Source organism: Leuciscus leuciscus (genome assembly GCF_965113295.1).
Source record: "Leuciscus leuciscus genome assembly, chromosome: 13".
In the NCBI taxonomy this organism is placed as follows: Eukaryota; Metazoa; Chordata; class Actinopteri; order Cypriniformes; family Leuciscidae; genus Leuciscus; species Leuciscus leuciscus.
The window spans coordinates 39554194-39576116 of record NC_138737.1 but is presented as its reverse complement, the minus strand read 5'-3'; the positions used below and the strand labels follow the sequence as shown (position 1 = coordinate 39576116).

The following is a 21923-nucleotide window of genomic DNA, read 5'->3' as shown; positions in this document are numbered from 1 at the left end:
ACATTGGTGTCTCACAGTGGATTCGAACCCGGGTCTCTCACACCAAAGGCATGTGTCTTATCCACTGCACCACCACCACCCCCACCCCTACCCCTATTCAGTTGTTTTATTTGTTGCTTTCAGATATTTTCATGTGTAAAGCTGTTGTGTGTAAATAATAAATCTGTCTTCCTCTGTCAGGTGCTGAATGAAGTTGTTGTAGACCGAGGTCCGTCGTCCTACCTCTCTAATTTGGACTTGTTTCTGGATGGTCACCTGATCACCACCGTTCAGGGAGATGGTTAGTGTGAACCAGTGTAATCCAGTGAATTACTCATGTCGTGACAGTCCATCAATCTATTATACTACAAAAAATATCAGTTTTATGTCCTTTCTGTTTGTTTCCTGTAAAAAAAAAAAAACCTACGTCCTTAATGGATTAATTTACATTTAAAGTTCCCCTATTATGCTATTTTAAAGGTCCCTAGTTTTGTTTTGGAGTCTCCTAGAATAGGTTTACAAGCATCCAAGGTCAAAAAACACTCATAATTTCCATTGAAGCATCAGCTCTTTTCTCACAGTGTCTGAAACGGTTCGATCAAGGATTCAGTTTCTCTAAACTCCGCCTCTCTGAGAGCTGCTCTGCTCTGATTGGTCAGATGGCCCAGTCTGTTGTGATTGGTTGACTATTTACAATGCGTATCGGAAACCAAACTCCCATTAGCATATGTGAATTTCAGCTCTTCCTCAGCACTTGATACACAGAAATACGGTTTTATAGTTTTTTTTATCTGTACATTTGAGAAATTCTTTTTGCATAAAGGCTCTTCCTGACAACAAGCGAGTCACTGTTAAACTCAATTCATGTGCGTCAAGCAGACAGAGCGCAAAAGAAAGGAAGCACAATAATTCTGACTAAAATATACAGTTTGCTGAGATATTTTTTATCCAAAAGTGGAAGCACTTTAAACCTCTTCCTCCATTTTGCACCATAAACTGCAGTATGAAGAGTTCACAGCAATATTGATAGACATTTTTTTTAGTTAAAGACCGAGCCAAAAACGTCATGATCTATACATCACCTTAAAACAAATCTTTTCGCCACACGTTTTACCGTTTCATTTTATGTATGCTTATCTGTTTCTGTACGTGTTCTCTATACTTGCTGTCATGTTATTTGTTATTGCATTGTAAAGTGACCTTGAGTTTGCAGAAAGGCGCTATATAAAATAAACTTGTTGTTTTTTCACCCCTTCTGTACCAAAAACATACCGAACAAAAAATAAGTATGTTTAGCATGTACTCCAATATACTGATAACTCACAAAAATCTGCATATTGAAATAACCGGTAACACTTTATAATAACGTTCAGTTGTAAGTCTTTTATAAGTGGTTAGTTAATGATAAACTAATCATTTACAAAACATTCATAAATGATTAGCAAGTGATATACTGACATTTTATGTATGTTTTGTAAATTCTGTAACAAGTAATTTATAAGTGATCATTTACGAAACATGACTATGCATTCATAAATGATTAATAAGTGATATGTTCATTATTTTATCCATGTTTTGTAGATTTAGTTATAAGTAATTTACATTTGATTAGCTAATGATTAACTAATCATTTACAAAACTTTCTGCATCCCCTAATCTAAACTATTCATCACTTGTAAATGTGTTACACATCATTCATAAATACGATTCGTTGATCTTATGCCTTATTGATTCTTGAAGAGGTAATCTAAGAATGATGTGTAACACATTTACAAGTGATGAATAGTTTAGATTAGGGGACGCAGAAAGTGTTGTAAATGATTTATTCATGCGTTTACACATCATTGTGTTGACCTGTTACAAATGATCGGTACGTGTGTATACAAGGCATTTACAACACTTTCTGCACCCTCTAATTGCTACATACATACAAAAAAAAACATAATTTATTAAACATTTATGAAACGCATATTCATGTTTTGTAAATGATTAGTTAATCATTAGCTAATCAAATGTAAATGACTTATTACTGAATCTACAAAACATACAATAATTAACATATCACTTATGAATAATTTATGAACGCATAGTCATGTTTCGTAAATGATTAGTTAATAATTTACTAATCACTTGTAGTAAAGTGATTAGTAAATTAACTATTCATTTACTTGTAACTGAACGTTATTATAAAGTGCATGCAAACTAATAACCTGACAATGCAAGTAAACTGTGTTTACGAGACTTTATTAATAAATCAGGTTATGACGCCTGGTAGTGACGTCAAATCATAATCTTTCATGTATCTGACTCAGAGTATTCCAATTGTTATGCGTGTTGTGATTGTAAATAAAGCGTTAAAAACACTCGTGTTCCAACATGTCGGCTCAAGGAAGGAGGAGGCGGAAACCAGCAAATGTAACTTTAATCACAAAATAAACCAACACAACAAAAGTAAAGCAGCGGCCCCTCACAGACGACTCACAACTTTATGTAATTTTTGTTAGATGTTCTCTTTGTCAAGTAGGTCAAGTTGATCTCATTTTACAAAACGACCACAGATTAGGATTAGTTAGGCTTTCTGTTTAGCCTTTTTTTCTGTTCCAAAAATAATTAAGGTAAATTAATTAATTGACTCCAAATGAGTAAAAACTATTTGTATTATTTTAATATAAGATGTATTCTTACTCACATCATCACTATACCTCCTTTTCAGATATTTAAAAACATGAAGCCTACTATTTTAAACATTATTATTATTATTATTAAGCAGTAATATTTACTTTTACTGCTTAAAGTAAAAGTTTAAAAAATGCAAAAATTATAAATAAATAAAAATTCTCACTTTAATTCATGCATATGTGGAAAATATGGCATGCTTTAGTTTAGATGGAGGATTTCTGTCCTCTGGTGGAAAACAAAGGGCCCTATTGTACACCGGTGCAATGCAGCGCCTGGCGTGACGCGAGTGTTTATGCTAGTTCCAGCCTGAAGCAGTTTTCATTTTTTACATTGTTTAAATAGCACCTATTTGTGCGCCCGTGGGCAGCTGGTCTGAAAACCAGGTGTGTGTTCAGGCGCATTGTTGGTGTGTTGCTATTTTGAGGAACTGAAATAGACTGAGCCATTGACCGCCTGAAACCTGCTCTAAAGTCAACGGCGCATAAGATAATTAAATGAATAAATGCGCTGTTCTGTACATGCGTGGAGCGTCTCAGCAGCTCAGTTTACAAACTCCATCTCCGCATATAATGTGAGTCTGGGTTGCTTATAACGTTCATCTGGGAACACAAAATGCGCCATTTCATCAGATTTGTAAGGTGAATTATTTATAAACCTTACGCCAGCACAGGAGAATACATCAGTGTGTTTCTAAATTGTTCATCGCGATTTCAAAATAAAAGTTTAAACCTTTGCTCCGAGTTTGCATGTTTTGACGTCCACGTGTTGGTTTTCTTTCATAAGTATCAGAAGTGGCCAAATATTAAAGATTTCGAACGAATCTTTAATATGATTCGAGAACAACGAGTTGACTCAGAGAGTGATTCGTTCATTTTGTGTTGAACGTGCATGCGCAACATCCTATAGGTTCTGTACAGAAAACAGAAATGATTAGTTCACCTCTCGAGTCTTCGAGTCGTTCATTCTATTGTTGTATTGGATACCACAACTCCCAACCTTCCTTACAAACAAGCTTTTAGTTATTTCTTTTTTATTATTGGAGTTATGTGACGCGTTTCTGGTCTTAAATTGTAGCTTTTTTATTTCTTATAATTGATAAATTTGTGAATTTCTGTCATGATGGTAATGGTTCTTTTCCATAACATTGAATATGGTAATAAAGACTGGTTAATGCTTTAAACTTTATCCGTATGATGGAGAAAGTGTTGTGTTTGTTGCAAGATACTGAGTCGGGAAGAGGTCACATGACAAAAGAACGAACGACTCGGACCTGAAGACTCGAGAGGTGAACTAATCATTTCTGTTTCCGGTACAGACTGTATAGCTTCAGCCTGGGGATGTGACGGGACAAAACAAAAGGGCGAACGACTCGGACCGGGAGGTGCAGGTGAATTAACACCTTGGCTGTATTATAGTGTTTTCTTATTCGAAATGTGATTAACGTTTCATAAGTAGATGCGTTGGGGAATTTGGCTATTAACATGTAACATTTTTAATTGCATTCTGCTGAAATTAACGAAATTACTTGGAAAAAAGATTCATTTATTTTGATGAACGAGATTCAAAGATCCGAGTCTGTAAAATGATCCGAACTTCCCGTCACTAGTAACAACAATCACCAGGCCGCTGGCGCCCTCTGCTGGCATTTGTTATAATGCGTAATGTACACAAGTTGATTACATTTATGTTATGTATATTACATTATGTATTTTAAGTAGGGCTGTCAACGTTAACGCATGTGATTAAATTTTTTCCAGTTTAACGCGTTGAAAATTTTTAACGCAGTTAACGCAGCATCCGTTTCTTCTGTCATCCGTTGGCTAGCGTTACATTATATGACCATTCTCCTATTCATGCAAATGCTTTTAAACTATTCAAGCGCAACAAATCAAGAGGACGCGCTGCCTGTGAATGTCCTCTTTATGTGACACACAAATGACCCACAGAAAGACGCGCGCCAGTATCATAGACTGTAAAAAAAATATGGACGTAGAGTCCGTGACGTCACCCTTATGTTTCTGAAGAGCATGTTTGAAGCCCAAAGTGGGCGGAGCCGGTCGTCGCCATCTTGGCCGCGCGTCACTCCCGGATAAACGTAAATGTGCTGCGAGGCGGATTAGCTGAGGTGCCGTGACGTTAACAGACAGCAGACAAATGCTAGTAGTGACATCAGCGGCAATCCACCTGTCACTCAAGTGGCCACGCCCTTAATTATGCAGAACTTTGAGGCTTAATATAATTTAAATTTATGAGTCAAAGTATTCACCCGCCTCACAGTCGTCATGAAGGGCAAAATTAGCTATATAGACCAAAACCACTTTTTGCACCAGGCTGTAAACATGTTTTTTTCTGCTGTAAAGTTGGGCAATTTAACATGCGGGTCTATGGGATTGACTCTCTTCTGCAGCCGGTCTCTAGTGGCCAGTCGATGAACTGCAGTTAAACTCACTTCTGTGTTGGATTGAAGAAAGAGACCGGGAGTTGCCGCTTGGTCAGAATCGAGTTCTCTTTCACACTTGAATGAACAATAACACAGTTATGCCAAACTGTCAGTTGTGTCGAGTATCCTCATATGAGCAGCCTTAAAGGGATAGTTCACTTTGAAATTAAATTTTGGTATGTTTTAGCTTACCTCAAGGGCATCCAAGATGTAGGTGTCTTTTTTTCCGCAGTAGTTTCAATTTTGATATTTTTAGGTCAAACCGTTCTTGTCTGTCAGTCATATAATGCAGGTCTATGGTCACTGTCTCAAAGAGCATGCACAGAGTCCAAATTAAAGTCCGGTTTCGCAGTAGCCAATGCGACATCTAGTGTATATATCTATACCCGCCCGCGCTCTCAGATCATTTGGACGCAGCTGTGTTCAAGAGGTAAAAACAACATAAATACTGTTAGTTTTTTCACACAAACCGCTCGTTTCGTGTCTTAGGCCATCATTGTGTACTTACGAGGGGGAATTGTTTAATTTGGACGACGGGGAATTGTTTTAATTTGGACTTTGTGCATGCTCTTTGAGACAGTGACCATCGACCTGCATTATATGACTGACAGACAAGAACGGTTTGACCTAAAAATATCAAAATTGAAACTACTGCGGAAAAAAAGACACCTACATCTTGGATGCCCTTGAGGTAAGCTAAAACATACCAAAATTTAATTTCAAAGTGAACTATCCCTTTAAATGAGTTAACCAAAGTCTTAAATGAATGTTAAGAGTTGTGAGAGAATGATGCGCTTGTGAGATCAGCAGCGGCTGCTCTTAAAGTGACAGCAGCCACTAATTCTGTCTGTTGATTTAGCGTGCTTGTTTATTTAGCTATTCGTTTATTTAATAATTTACTTGATTTTATCACAGGTAATCGTGTATGCAAACTCTGTCTGTTATTTTGCAAGCAATTGTTGATAAAGGACATTTTTGCACAATATTGTAAATATTTACATTATAAACCATGAAGGCGAGTCAGTGGAGATCACACAAGCAATGTGCAAACTTTGCTCTAGAGTTATGGCGGTGGAGAAGTCTGAAACCCCAGTCAATTATTCACTACAGAAGGAGAAAGTAACAGCGTGACGCTGCATTAACGGTGCACATTCTCTCAGAGACGATGAGAGCTAATCTGCTTTAACGTGCTGTTTACGGTATATAACTGTCTTCATTTATTTTCTTAATATTTCTCTTGTGGACCAAAAGTAGTGCAAAAATTAAAGAGAAGTCATTCGTTTTAAACATGTTGTTTTTGAAATGAGGAGTAAGCTAATCTTACAGCTCGTCGGTTATGGGATGATGCGCTGTAAAATTATTGTGGGGAAATTGAATTGTAGCTAATAGCCTATTAGTTTAATAATAAAAGTAATAATAATAATTTATTTGGCCTACATTAATTGGAAATGTCAAATCCTCTTGATAAGGCCGATAGCTGATGCTGATCATCTTCTGATCATCGTCTATCGTCCGCTACGCCACTGAGAACCGCGTAGAAATTAATCAGTGGTGTCGAGTTACATTCAAGCTATTTAAAGACATGAAGATTTTTTTTTCAAGGAACGTTTAAATATGTCACAACTGTTCATGTTCACCTAAAGTCTCCCTGTAGTCAATAATTGTATCGCTTAAAACTCATCTTTGATCACCAAAATTACATTTTAAATGTTTTTTCCTTGAAGAAAAATCTTCATGCCCTAAAAAAGCTTGAATGTAACTCGACACCCTTGCTTCATTTAATACACGTGGTTCTATGAATATGCAAATTAGCCCCGCCTCCACTCACTCCAGCTCAGAGATCCACTCGGCCGACTTACTGCAGTAAACGCTGCACAATGGTATCGCTTTTTTTAAAAGGTCCGACACATAACGGTAATTAATATGATTGATTAGCCTTTTGCTTGACTGTTATCAAACAGCTAATAATGTGTTGCTAATGTTACACAAACCATGTTCCCGTTCGCATCTCAGAGTCACACAGCAGCCTAGAAACGCTTTGAACAACTCAGAACATTAGTGGAGACAGGCATATAATTCATCATAACATTGTAATATACATCACATACATAATTCACCCGCTATATTGCTGAATGTACCCGATTTTACATATCAACAGAAATATACCGGGATAACCTGCTTCTCTCGAGACTCCCCTGCTAGTTCACTGTTAATGATATGCAAAAGCCCGCCGGCACCTTGACCTGATTGGTTACAAGGTAGTTTGTGACGTCAGAAACGGCAGCGTTTTCAAACCGTGTTTATATGTCTATGTGGTGTTTTTAATACGCTTTAAGTCAAACCATGTGTAAATTCATAAGTCGACAGCATTGCTGAGTATTTTCTCCTTAAAACTGCAGTGAACCAAAGACAGTCTCAAAAACACGCTTTGAAATCGCTGGTGTTTCTGACGTCACAAACTACCTTGTAACCAATCAGATCAACGTGTGATCGTCAACCAGTGGATCTCTGAGCTGAGTGAGTGAGTGGAGGCGGGGCTCATTTGCATATTCATAGAACCATGTATACTAAATGAGAAAAGGGTGTCGAGTTACATTCAAGATAATTTAAGGCGTAACAAATTATTTTTTTCCCAAGGAAAAAACTTTTAAATATGTCTTTTTGGAGATCAAAGATGAGTTTTAAGGCGAGACACGGCAGGCAAAAACATCCTTTTTTTTACTGGTCAATTTTGAGATTTTTGGATATTTGTCTTCAATAACGTCTCGCTTCAGACTTGTGGTGAAAAAAAGTCCTGTTTGCGTCTGTAGATTTCTCATCAATTCAACAAAAGTTGGCGTCATCACACACACCGTTAGAAAGCTCTCTCTCTCCTGTACAATCCTGTCGGATCCAATTATGGTCATTTCCTTTTTATCAGCAACCAATCGTGAAAGTAAAAGGGCTGAATGCGCAATCTCATTGGCTGATGATAAATCTTTAAAGCCCGTTTTCTCAAAATGACCTTTCTCTCATTCTCCAAGTCTGAAATCTCCACTTCAGTTGCACCGATATACACCAAACTTTCCAGTCTTGTACCAAGTTATATTATGAAGACATTTACAGAGGGATTTGTAAATATATTATTCCTAGCTTGATTTATATAACATTTTATTCCCAAAAAAATTGCGAAATCATTTTTTTAAGGCTATTGACAGTATATTCTGATTTACAGGATAACAAAAGTATATATCCATAAATCCCTCTGTAATTTGTTTACCATCTAATATGTGAACACAATGAAAAAATAATTTTCAACCTGGCTTTATCCAATACTCAGATTTATATCTGCAGAAATATATGCAAATTAGTGCATATTTTAATTAGATATAGCCTAATTTGCATATTTAAACATTAAATTACATAAAACTTGTAATACATTTTTTTTTCTCATCTTAATGTAGGTAAACAACTGGGAAAGTTTCATGGTGATATCTGCTAGTTAAAAATTTGACCCTATTCACCTGTAGTGTCTCGCCTTAAGGGATAAAATGATTGACTACAGGGAGACTTTAAGCCGTTTATGACTCGTTAACATGACCACACCTAAGCATAATCGGGTTAAGAACGTGCATGTAAATGCGCTTAGAGACTTGAAAACAAAGGTAGATACCAAACCATCATCACCTGTTTGGATATTTTTACTGAAAAAGACAAAATACCAATGAGGAAATTCATGTTCAGAGATTCTCCTTTCTAAACATGTACAGTCTTTAAAGAAGATAAAGCATCACTGCGCTCTCTCTGCCCTGTCACAGGTGTGATCGTGTCGACTCCCACTGGAAGCACCGCATACGCAGTAGCAGCAGGAGCTTCCATGATCCACCCAAACGTTCCTGCCATCATGATCACGCCGATCTGCCCACACTCCCTGTCCTTCAGACCCATCGTGGTGCCGGCCGGCGTGAAGCTCAAGGTGAACAGCCTGTGTGTTTACTCCCTGTCAGACGGGAAATCACATAAATATGACATTATTATGGGTTTATATGAGGATTGGTGTTGAAGATTTTATTATTTAGAAAATAAGTAATTTAGCTATATATTTGTACACTATTATTTCCTCTGTGTGTGACTTTGGTTTGAAATTATTCCTTTTTGGAAGCCTGAAGTATGTCACATGGTACAAGACCTTTACCCCAAAATATCTATAGGGTGTGTTACCCTTTATAGGGTGATAAAGGATGTATGGTATATGTGTGTGAGCTGAGCAAAGGTCTGGAGTGATCTTCTGCAGGAGATGCTCGGCTTTGTTGTAAAATAAAGTTATATTTCTGGCATCAAAGATCTCTGAGAAAGTGATTTCACAAAAGAGAGAAACCACAATATTGGAAGGGCACATAAATAGGACATTTATTATGGGTTTATGTGAGGATTGTTTTAAGTTCACTTTTAAAAGTTGAAGCCTAATAAATGTTGAAAAAAAAATCTATAGCTTTCAATGATACTGTAATGTTGAATGGCTATAATTAATGTTTAAAAATGGGGGAAAAAATCATTTTCATCGAGACGTCGTGTAGCGAGTCAGTGATACTGGCCTTCATTCATAAAAAGATGCCATTAAACAAGCATTTAAAATATATGTCTTTATGTTGTCTCTACATTAATTTGGAGATTAACTATGAAATGATTACATTATATTTAAAAAGTTATTTTAATCGCAATTAATCACAGAAAAGAATTTGATTAATCGAGTTAATTTTTTTTAATCGATTGACCGCACTTATTATAAGCAGTGTTACTCAAAACCATACGATTACTTGCTTTTATTACTTTATTTGAACCAATTATTGCCCTGTTGTTATGCTTATTTGAAGTAATTGTAAAGGCTTGGGTCCACAGCCTCTGCTCGTGAGCTTTGACTGCATGAGGACCTTCACTGAACCCTGATGTGCTTTCAGATTATGCTGACCCGTGATGCCAGAAACACGGCCTGGGTGTCTCTCGATGGAAGGAAACGCCAGGAGATCGCATATGGGGACAGGTACGGGACTTCAGCTTCCACATTTAATGCTTTCAACACGGGGTGTCGACATGCACATCCCACAAAAGAAGAACAGGATCTACACAAATCATTTCACTTTAAGAAGTGTTTCTCAACACTGCAACACTGCATGTTTAAGCAGCTCCTGACGTACACAATGATTATTTGAATTATCACTCAGTGAGTTATTTAACCATGTTTTACTGTCTCTGGAAGGCTTTTGTCCATCAAACACATTCAAATTTACAAATTCAGGTAATTTCACATGTACATGCACTGTATGCGATTCACCAACTTTTTTTCAGCTGAACCTCTTTGACCTAATCTGTTCACTTCAAGAACGCCCTGAGATTCTAAGTTAAAGTCCCCCTGTAGTCAATCATTTTATCCCTTAAAACTCATCTTTGATCACCAAAATGACTTATTTAAATGTTTTTTCCTTAAAAAAACTCTCATGTCTTAAAATAGCTTGAATAACTCTACACCCTTGCCTCATTTAGTATACACGGTTCTATGAATATGCAAATAAGCCCCGCCTCCACTCACTCACTCAGCCATAGACTGTAAAAAAATATGGACGACGCCCCTTCGCTCTCTTCCAATGGTGAGAAGTGAAGCCGCCAGTGTCCCGATATGGCGCTGACATCTTGGGGCTTGAGTCTGCGCAGTAGCGATCTCGGGACCAGACCTGCGCAGTCGTGAGCAGGAAGTAAAGCCGTGAAATCAAGGCCCCGCCCCCTCACTCTCGGTGTGAAATAATTAATTATAGAAATTTTGATATTAAATTTAAAGCTCCAATCTCCTCAGTCCTCTGAAGATCCCGAAAAAAGTCTGTTGGTGCTTCAGTGACTACTTCGCTCAGAGAACCTGTCAATCACAGCTGTCAATCATGACGTACACCACCGTTTTTATAGCATCAAATAACTAACTAAAAACAAACTTATTTTAAAAACAAACACTTGAATTTACATCAGCGTGATTAAAAACTACAGTAAATGACAGAAACCACCTTCGGAAGAAAGATATTTGAAGTGTAATTAAATTGTTTAGTTGGTCTCAAGTCCCGTTGAATAACACAGGGAGGCGGGGCTTATGACCTATACTAGGACCAGTCACCAGGGGGCGATCGAGACCTTCTGGCTTCACTTTTCAGGGCTTGTGCGGCACGCTTGCACTCAGCTCAGAGATCCACTGGTTGACGATCACACGTTGATCTGATTGGTTACAAGGTAGTTTGTGACGTCAGAAACACCAGCGATTTCAAAGCGTGTTTTTGAGACTGTCTTTGGTTAAACTACCTTGTAACCAATCAGATCAACGTGTGATTGTCAACGAGTGGATCTCTGAGCGAGTGGAGGCGGGGCTTATTTGCATATTCATAGAACCGCGTATACTAAATGAGGCAAGGGTGTCGAGTTACATTCAAGCTATTTTAAGGCATGAAGATTTTTTTTTCAAGAGAAAAAAACATTTAAATACATAATTTTGGTGACAAAGATGAGTTTTAAGGAATAAAATTGACTACGGGGACTTTAAATGGATTACAATTTTTTCATGTAATTTGGAATCTGTATCCGACTACAATTTGTATGTAATCTACCCAGCAATGTTGATTAGCATGGAAAAGATCGCCAATGTTTTTGCATCACGTCTGGTTAGGATATGATGTAAGCATGATGCATGTCAAGGCAGACTGGCGTGTGCTTCCTCGTAAACCTGATGCATGATATTCCTCTCTACTCTTCTAGCATCACCATCACGTCTTCATGCTTCCCTGTTCCTTCCATCTGTTTCCGTGATCCGGTGAACGACTGGTTCGAGAGTCTGGCTCAATGTTTACACTGGAACGTTCGCAAGAAACAGAGTCATCTGAGCTCTGAGGAGGAAGAGTTCTGAACACATTCCCAACACTATTACTCAACACACGTCTTTTAACAGACTTTTAACAGTCTATCTTCATTAAAACAAACCACTCCCATTTCAGCTTATTATTACAAAATTATATTTTGCTTAAAAAAAAAAACAACAACTATTTTTAGGACCATGAAGACTTTTTGCATTGTGACAGTTTTGCCCCAAAACTTTGTGAGTGTGTAATTCTGATGATTCTCTGTACTGTAACAGCCACTATTATTGAATTACAGTAGAAAATGACTGCAAAACAATGATTGTTTTATTTAAATATGCATAATAGGAAGACAGTACAACTACTACAGCCATGATGTATAAATACTTGAGAGGTTAAATTTTTTATTATTATTTTTTTGATAATGCAATTATTTTGCATTATGGTAATGAGAATTTTGGGGGAAAAAGTGAAAAATTATGAAGGCATCATTTATTTCGTTTTCTTCTTCTTTAAATTTTGGGGGAAATGTGACCCCAATATGCGTGGCCACATATTATTGGCACATTTACTTTTTACTCGTCATCTGTTCATTCCATTATAACTTTGGGGAAAGTATCATGTATTGTCAGTTTTTGGCTGACAAGGTCCTTTAAAGCAATAACTGAATTTCAATAGATTATATTGTGCCTTATAGAGCATTGCATCAAAGTCTGTAATTTGGGGGAAATGTATTTATGGCATATTTAGAATGTATCATACATCTTGGTTATTGATATATTACATATCTGAGCTTGAATATTCATTGGCTATTTTTCTTTTTTCCACTGGATTTTTGTCCCATTGTATTCTTACAGACCAACAAGCAACTGGATTAACTATGAATTCAACAATGGGTTTCTTAAAAACTACAACAGGGAAAGTGAACACTACAGAAAGAAAAGTCCATTATGTGTTTTTTTTTTAAGTTAAGTCAGTTTTTTCCAGTTCTGTTATGAAGGTATTTAAAGATGGACAGAAGCAAATCAATAACCATAATACTTATGAAGGGACCTGAGAATCATTCAGGGTGATGTTTGCAATTTTTCTTCAATAGGCTATTCAATTGAAATGTAAGCTTTTTATGAGATATAAAACATTTTGTAACAGCTTCACAATTAATCACTGAGCGTTTACTCTGTTTACATCATATCTGACCTCTGCTTCAGTGTTATACCACACCCTGTCAGAAGCCAGGTTTTATTTACTGTCAGAACTTTTTATTATTAAAAAGAACATTTTCATAGCAAAAAAAAAAAAAAAAAAAATCTGTTTATTCTGCTCGTCTCTTTATGTTTTCAAAGGTTGGTTTTGTAGCTGGTAAATATGTATTTGCAATAACAAATTTGTAAAGTGACTAATATATTTTTAATGAACTTGAGACATAACTACATCTTTTACAAATTTAGAGAAATAAGAATGCATTTCTTTTTTTTTTTTTTTTTTGCTCTTTTATTGTGACACCATTAAACTCATTCTATTTTATGAATCATTATTTTTCATAATTTACATTCATAGATAAGACAATAAAACTCAACTTTATCACTGGCTTTCTCTTAGTGGTCAATTAAAGAAAATTGTGTCATGCATTAGCCTATCTTTGTTTGCCTACTTCTGCCCTGTCCCAAATAGCACACTTCACACGCACTTACAGTCTTGTGGACTTAATGATCGGAAATATCCCACTTCTGAAGTCGTGATTACGAGCTCATCGCATTCAAATTTTGACTTCAGAGGTCATTCTGGTCTAACTATTTTTTTAACTAGGAAACTAGTATTTACGATAATTCCGGTAGAATGTGAAGGCAGCATTAATGTACTTAATGACTGTTGGATGGTGTCCCATTTGTCATTTTAGGTTTCAAAAGTGTGCTCGCAAGCGCCCTCGATGTGCACTTTTGCAGAGATCCGCCTTCCCGACAGTCAAAGCGTCATACATTATGAAAGTGTAGAAGATCGTGAGGGCTTAGGGTGCCATTTGGGACAGGGCCACTAACTTTCTTTTCTTTTTTTTTTTAAGGCCACTAACTTCCCTCTGTCTCGTTTACCCAAGTATAGAGGCTTGTTTGAGATGAGCAAAATCTGCGCAGAACCAATCACCGGTGATCAGCGCGAGATGCATGCCGGTTAGAAATGTGTCCGAGTGCGGACCGCCGGCTCTGATGTCATGTCAAAAATCTCTCGCGAGCGCAAGGCGCACGTGTCGGATTCTGCAGTCGAGCGCAGTTGCTCTCCATCGACTGCGCTGATCAAAAGCACGATGGGAAACGACTTGCTGACGACACAGCTTAATGCTCATTGGTTTAAACAACTGTGATCAAGGCCGCCTTAATGCACGGGCTTACCTGGGCTGAAGCCCAGGGGCCTCCCAAGATCAGGGGCCTCCCATGTTCAGGTTCATGATGAGCTGAAAAGGTCATAGCCTATTGTTTTAACTTGTCAGATTTTGTCGCTGTATGTCGCTAGTCGCTTGTGGGCGTTGGTAGTGCTGTCGCTCTAATGTTATTGTTAAGGTGCGTTCACACCAAACGCGAATAGAGCGTCTGGCGCGAGTGATTTCAGTGTTGTAAAGACGCGTTTACGCACGTCTAGAGGTCCCGCGGCGCGAATGAGGCGAGACTGCTCGTCTGGCCACATCTATACAAAACACCACCACAAGTGATATTATACAACTATATCATTTTAATTTGACTAGGAATTAGGCTCAAAAGAAACAGTATGCTGTTGGGAGAGTGTTTTTATATTACACACAGCAGTGTTCAGGGATTAAATCATTTACTAGATTAACGATCGATCAATCTACAAATTAAACTCACTCATACTGTCATCAATTACTAAAACGTCATCCGAATTTGACAAATAGGCTAATACATTTTCTTGTCCCTAATAGTCAACATAATGCACTGTAAAATGAACTGCAGCAGTGCTAAACTTGCATCATAAAACTACAACACTCGAACTATAAATGTATGAATTAAACTCACTGAGACTGTCGACAGTTTCTTTTCCATGCATCATTTTATTATATCCATGTTTGTGGTTAGTTACAGTCAAATCATATAAAACAGTGAAATCGCCCTTGAACTCTTCGGTCTTGCCGATTCACATGCAATTTCACTCGAGACGGTGACGGGAGCTGAGCTCCACTGAAAGGCTTCTTTCCTATTGGTCGTCGCTCGCGAAAATCGCTTCTCATTTGCATAAAGTTGAAATTTAGTTGCTGTGTGTGGTTGTTAAATAAAGTGTCTTGTGTTTATGTGCTCAGTGATATGTTAATAACAATATTAAAATGAAAAACAATATTTTAAAAAATCACTGTTGTAGGTCTCGAAAGAAACTAATGCATTTTGTGATGTAGATTACCTATAGATAGGCTATTACACTTTTTTTAAATGAGACTCTTTAAATTGAGGGGATGGGGGGCCTACAAAACCTCTCAGCCCCGGGGCCTAACATTAGGTTAAGGCGGCTCTGACTGTGATGTATTGTTCTCTTTTAAAATGTTTGATTTTAAAACTCTAATATCAGGTTTTATGTGTATATGTTATGTGTGAATATTCCCAAACTATCTAACAGTGCGATCTCTTTGGGTTATGCAATTTAATTTTTATAAAAAAAGAAAATAAATAAAAACACATATGTCTGTATTAAAGAAAAAAAAATATTGATAAACATGTATTTGGGAATGGAATTAAATAACAAGTACTTTGGGTGTCTTGTTCATTTTATTTATTTTCATATAAAAGCAACAGAACTTGAATTACATCCAGTTTATTAGCAACACTGTGCACGAGCGTGAGTCCCGCGATATCCATCTTTGATCTCACAGGTGTCAGATCCACTACGAGAAGAGAGAACTGTCCGGCTTGCCTGCGCTTTTTTCACTCCTCCTCTCACTGCAGCCGCCTAGTCTCGACTACATTTCAGGCGAGGCAAGGCGCATCTCAAACAAGCCTTAGGTCTCTGCAGGACAGTAATAGGAGTTACCAGATCAGTGGGCAAGGCCATAAACAGGGGCGTTTTCCACCGTGTTACCTGATTTGCCCACGTCACAGAGAGGGTAGGGTTTAGGGGTGGGGTCGGGTGAAGGGCATCATTTTCATTGCATGATTTATAAACACCTACTAGTTTGAAAACACCCACAAATGTAGAAACGCCCACTTTTGTTCCGCTACGTCATTGGTTGCGTTGCACGAGCGCCCACTACTGGCGGAACCCTTGAAATGTGTTTAAATGAAACTATAACTTGATTTACAATAAACTATTAGTCCGCTTGAGGTAGCTACAAGTATTATGCGGTTAAATGTCAAAATAGCCCTAATATCATACACTAGTTGTGTGGGGTGGAGGTCAGTTAAGCACGATCTGCTGTGATGTCACAATCATGGTGCATTGTGGTCTATGGATCTGTCCACAGCCAAATGTACATGTTGGCTGCATCTGAAATCACACTTCCCCACTATATAGTAGGCGAAAAACAATAGGCCTATGTGATAAAAGAAGTATGTCTGAATTCACAGTGCTCATAAAACAGTAGGTGAAAAGCACCCGGATGATCTACTACTTCCGGTGAGATTCTGAGGTGTGTATATGATGGACACTTTACTATCCCATGAGGCCACAGGAGAGGATTTATGAATGACAGTGAAGCGACGCTGGTAGATCACATGATAATGACAACATGGCAAATGTAAAACGTCCGGGACTCTGTTTAACTCCTCTTTTAGGTATAGACTCTTGAACTTCCCTAAGCACTTCCCCTCGGGGGAATTCCCACCGCCATTATTGTGTTTCATTTTATGCTTCTCAAAAAGCCCACATACAGGCCTACAGTATAGAATGAAACAAATTCATAAGGGGAAAAAAACAATAAATAATAAATCATTTCCAGTTGGATTTCAAGTGATCAAGGGCTTTAGTGCGTTACATTTAAACACATTTCAAGGGTTCCGCCAGTAGTGGGCGCTCGTGCAACGTAACCAATGACGAACATCCGCGTGAACGAAAGGACATAAAGTAATTACTTATTCAAAACAAGTATTCACTCTGACTCAAGAGAGTATGCGATTTCGGACGAGGGGTCGAAGGTCAGGTCAGTCCAAATAAAGTTCCCTCGCCCACTTGACGAAGTTGAACGCACTTCAAAATGGCGGCGATTGGGAAGTGCTTAGGGAAGTTCGCGAGTGCATGAAAGTGAAGTAACTAACATGAGTGTTTATTGTGCCATTTGGACAGGGCCTATAAGCTCTTCCTTCTTCCTTCTTCCTTGTTCCTGCACTCTTTCATGAAATGGGCATTGTTTCACAGAAGAAAGGGTCATGGCTGTACAAAGATTACACCGCTTTATTATGTAATCATGGGTGTTTTATTATGTAATCATGAGGTAGGTTTTTTTTTACACTATAAGTTTCCTTATGTCACTTTAACTTTCCTCTATTATCTCTTGAAGCAACAATAGATTGACAGGGAGTTTTATCTGGTCTAGACAAGCAAAGAAAAGAGATGCCAGCAGGAAGTCTTAATAAAAACATAACTAATGAATGATCTATTTAAGTGATTTCTCTGGTGCACACATTTTTGGTTCATTCAAATAAAAATTCACTATAAATTCACTAAACGTATAATGTAAAATATCAGATTTCCCCTACAAAGTAATATAAACTAAATAAATGCCATGGTATTTAAAAAAAAAAAGTGAAAAATACAAAAGATAAAAACAGATTCCGTCAAATTACTGTAAAATACAGTTTTGTACAACTAGGCTCCATGCAATAAACTATAAAAATGTGGAGCATATTTTACAGCCAAATTAACTGTTGATCAAATAAATTGTGTCAAAATAAATTTAAAACAACTACATTTCAGATTATTCTCAATAAATGTAGGGCTTTTATTAAAGTTGCTCTGTATACAGTAATTTACCTTTAGAATAGCCTATTTCTTTCATGTACAATGACTAAAATAACTTTATAGCTATAAAAGTGTTTATGCCAAAATATTGGGTTCTATATGTGGCAAGACTCGAGTGGAGGGTAAAGTGACTCACTATTAAATTATTCCGACTATGCCGCCCTGGTGGAGAGCCAGGGAAATAACTCCGGATAAGGACACACAGGTAAGTTTTACCATTTGAAGACAGAGATGATGTGAGACGTGAGGAACAATACAAAAATAGACTTTATTATAAAATCAACAGCGTCAATAAAATTTCCCAACATGACAAAAATAAATCTCCAGGGCCAGGCGTAGTGGGAACAAGGCAGGCCGGCTGCAACTCAGGAGGTCGTCCAAACCCACCTCAAATCACAACAGATCAAACACCACGCGCCCACACTATAGAGAAGTGTTGTCAGCACACACACACAACACACACACACACACACAACACACGGTGAAGCGCACACACACACAACACAACACACGGTGAAGCACACACTACTGAATGAAGCAGCTGGCCTCCCTTGCTCCACACCTAGTCCTCATTGGCTCCTGGAGAAAGAGGGAAGAAGCACACATTAACAAATGTTGCCAAAAGCAAAACAAACAAAACTAATACAATGTTGGCGAGAAGCAAAACAAACAAAACAAAGAAAAATGTTCCCGGGAAGCAAAACAAACTCACAACAGGTGATGCGGCTTTGTCTACCGGCCGGCGTTCCCACTCCTGCTAACGTGTCGTTACTGCTGAACATATCATCATAAATACCTCAAATGCAAGGGATCAAAATTTAGTGCAAATAGACATACCTGAAAGTGAACTCCGCCACAAACTTGCCACAATGCCAGCACCGCCAGACCCGCTCTAACTAAACTAGAAATAGAGCATATAACTAGAGCTATTCACATCAATACACAGTCAGAGAGAGAGACAACAAACCTCAGATGAACCGAGAATGCCAGGAAGAGAAGAACCCACAAACCCGTCAAAATAAAGCTCCTTAAAGGGGTCATATAATGCCATTTTTGTACAAGTTAATATGATTCTTTAGGGTCTAAATGAAAAGTTTGTAATAAACTTTAATTAAAAATTATCATTAGTATTGTAAGAAAACACTCATTTTACCTGGTCAAAAACAGCTCTGTTTTCAGCACTCCGTTTAAGTGCATGTGTCTTTAAATGATAATGAGCTTTGCTCTCCCCGCCCCTCTGTTCTGTGGGCGTTTTGACACAACACACGTGGAGTGCTGCCTTGACAACAGTTGAGGGTATATTTTGGAGAAAGAATGGCAGCGGGAGTCTCTGAGGACACATCTGTGCAACCGGAGTCGGACCCGGAACAAGATGACGGTCCCGAAGAAGTTCGACAATTAAAGTAAGCTTAGTGTAGTGTTACCACGTTAACTTTTACACCTGCGTCCACAGTTTGTAATAACACAATAACCATAACGCGTTGTTCATTATAAACGTGGGATTATGAATTATATTGAGAACGTCGTACATAGAAAACATGCCGTAATGTACCCTGAGTGTAAACAGCCGCATTCATCGTGAAGCGTGCAAGCGATTCGCAAAGATTAATATAAAAATTAATATAACATTTACATTTACATTTATTCATTTAGCTGACGCTTATATCCGAAGCGACTTACAATTGCTATATATGTCAGAGGTCGCACGCCTCTGGAGCAACTAGGGGTTAAGTGTCTTGCTCAGGGACACATTGGTGTCTCACAGTGGATTCGAACCCGGGTCTCTCACACCAAAGGCATGTGTCTTATCCATTGCGCCACCACCACCCATAACGTTACACTCCCTTGTTCTTCTGGAGGTGCAGCAGGAACACGAATAGTTGGTACTGATCCTTTTTTCAGGAGCAGCTTCTTAGCAAAACCAGCTTTATACTGACCCTCGTGTGTAAAGCAGTCTGGTGTGAGAAATGATTCGCGCAAACATGAAAGCATTGACGTTGATCGTGGGGAATATTCCCTTCGAAAACAAACTCAGCTACTGCGTCTTCAGCGGTTCGGATTTAGGAACATCAAAATGACTGTGTTCCTTATTACACCCAAGAACAGAACACCACACTCGCTTAGACGCCATTCTGCTCATAGACATAGCTCCAGCGTATCAACAATGGCTGACTATGATTGACAGCTCGCTCATGACGGGTCTGTGTTGAAACGCTGCTGTCAATCAACAATCGTGGGAGGGGCGTCTGACCGTGTGACGTCACAAGATAGAACGACTTGATTTGAGACGGGGAAAACATAAGGAGATTAAAAAAAAAACACTGGATGGATTTTTATCATTTTATGATGGTTGTGTACAGGCACTGCCAACTATGGAAGCTTGTTTCCGCCACAGAATAAAACATTTTAAAAGATAATTGCGACTTTTTATCTCACAATTGCAAGTTTATATCTCGCAATTCTGACATCTTTTCTCAGAATTGTGAGATATAAAGTCCAATTCTAAGGGGAAAAAAGACAGACTTTTTTTTTTTTTTTACCTCAGAATCGTTTATATCTCACAATTCTGACTTTATAACACGCAATTGCGACTTTATATCATGCAATTCTGACTTTATCTCCCAATTGCGTGTTATAAAGTCAGAATTGTGAGATATAAACGATTCTGAGGTAAAAAAAAAAAAAAGTCTGTCTTTTTTCCCCTTAGAATTGGACTTTATATCTCACAATTCTGAGAAAAGATGTCAGAATTGCGAGATATAAACTCGCAATTATGTGTTATAAAGTCAGAATTGCGTGATATAAAGTCAGAATTGCGTGATATAAAGTCAGAATTGCGTGATATAAAGTCGCAATTGCGAGAAAAAAAGTCAGAATTCTGACCTTATAAGACGCAATTGCGACATTATTTCACGCAATTCTGACTTTATATCTCGCAATTCTGACTTTATAACACGCAATTGCGACTTTATTTCACGCAATTCTGACTTTATATCTCGCAATTCTGACTTTATATCTCGCAATTCTGACTTTCTATCTCGCAATTCTGAGAAATAAAGTCAGAATTGCGAGATGTAAACACGCAATTGTGAGATAAAAAGTCGCAATTATCTTTTAAAATGTTTTATTCTGTGGCGGAAACAAGCTTCCATAGCCAACACACATTTCCGTACAATCAACTTGTAAAAGTGCATGTACCATTATATGACCCCTTTAAATATTACGGCCGCTTCTACATCATTGGTCTGTCAAAGCCACACTTAACCATAGCAACATCACTTATCCTGCCACATATATAAAAAATAAATAAAAACTAGGACATATGCCCACTTAAATGATCTAACAAATGATATATCCTTGGGTAAATGTGATTTACATAGAAGCTTCACATTACTCAAAATAGGGAAACATGAAACATGCACATATTGCAGTCCAGAAACGACTGTACAGCGTGCGCTCTTATATTGCACAGCATTTGAAAGAGAATGATATGAGCCTGCAAGTTGCAACCATTCAGAGAGAGTGCCGTGTGAAACCAGCCTTACAAAGATCTCCTCAGCACAGGGCTGTAACCATCATAGACATCACTACAAATGACCAAATTGACCCCACCAATATTTGATATTGGCCCTGTCCCAAATGGCACCGTAAGCACTCAGTCTTCCTACGAGTCTGCACTTTCGTGACGTAACGCCGCTTTGACTGTCGTCAAAAGTGCGCATCAAGGGCACATGTCGAAAGGGGACGCTCGCGGGCATCCTTCTGAAAACCTAAAATGACAAATGGGACACCCTACGGTCTCATGGACTTCACGGACACGCGCACGCAGCAGCCATTGTAAGTCCACAAGACCGAAATTACATATATAGTGTGCATTTGGGACAGGGCCTGCGACGCTTTAGTTTTAAAGTCCCCATGAAATAATTTTTTTGGGGCTTTATGTTAGCCTTACTGTTATCTATAAGCTAGTGTGCTCCGAAACAATGACACAGTTTGCCTTTAGAAGATAT

At 38.1% G+C, this 21923-nt stretch overlaps 1 protein-coding gene and 3 long non-coding RNA genes across 5 annotated transcripts in view; 2 read left to right on the top strand and 2 right to left on the bottom strand.

The window, feature by feature from the left end:
• The window catches only part of nadka (NAD kinase a), a 30445-nt gene extending 16892 nt beyond the window's left edge, over window positions 1–13553 (top strand). The window contains exons 9-13 of one of the 2 annotated variants that reach the window (XM_082188758.1): window positions 181–280; window positions 3974–4045; window positions 8896–9053; window positions 10036–10118; window positions 11867–13553. In XM_082188758.1, the coding sequence (XP_082044884.1) occupies window positions 181–280; window positions 3974–4045; window positions 8896–9053; window positions 10036–10118; window positions 11867–12014 (561 nt within the window). In that variant the 3' untranslated portion in view covers window positions 12015–13553. The remainder of the gene's footprint in view (window positions 1–180; window positions 281–3973; window positions 4046–8895; window positions 9054–10035; window positions 10119–11866) is intronic. The other variant, XM_082188759.1, reaches the window with a different exon arrangement.
• LOC309513102 overlaps window positions 5548–21923 on the bottom strand; it is a 49294-nt gene continuing 32918 nt past the window's right edge. Inside the window, exon 3 of the long non-coding RNA XR_014211302.1 lies at window positions 5548–5833. This is a non-coding gene — a long non-coding RNA (uncharacterized lncRNA). The remainder of the gene's footprint in view (window positions 5834–21923) is intronic.
• LOC309513098 lies at window positions 8983–19260 on the bottom strand. Its single transcript, XR_014211298.1, has 4 exons — window positions 18751–19260; window positions 18626–18684; window positions 18443–18492; window positions 8983–9077 (listed from the first exon to the last, which is right to left on the bottom strand). It is a non-coding gene; the product is annotated as an uncharacterized lncRNA (long non-coding RNA).
• LOC309513077 overlaps window positions 20553–21923 on the top strand; it is a 136720-nt gene continuing 135349 nt past the window's right edge. Inside the window, exon 1 of the long non-coding RNA XR_014211277.1 lies at window positions 20553–20740. This is a non-coding gene — a long non-coding RNA (uncharacterized lncRNA). The remainder of the gene's footprint in view (window positions 20741–21923) is intronic.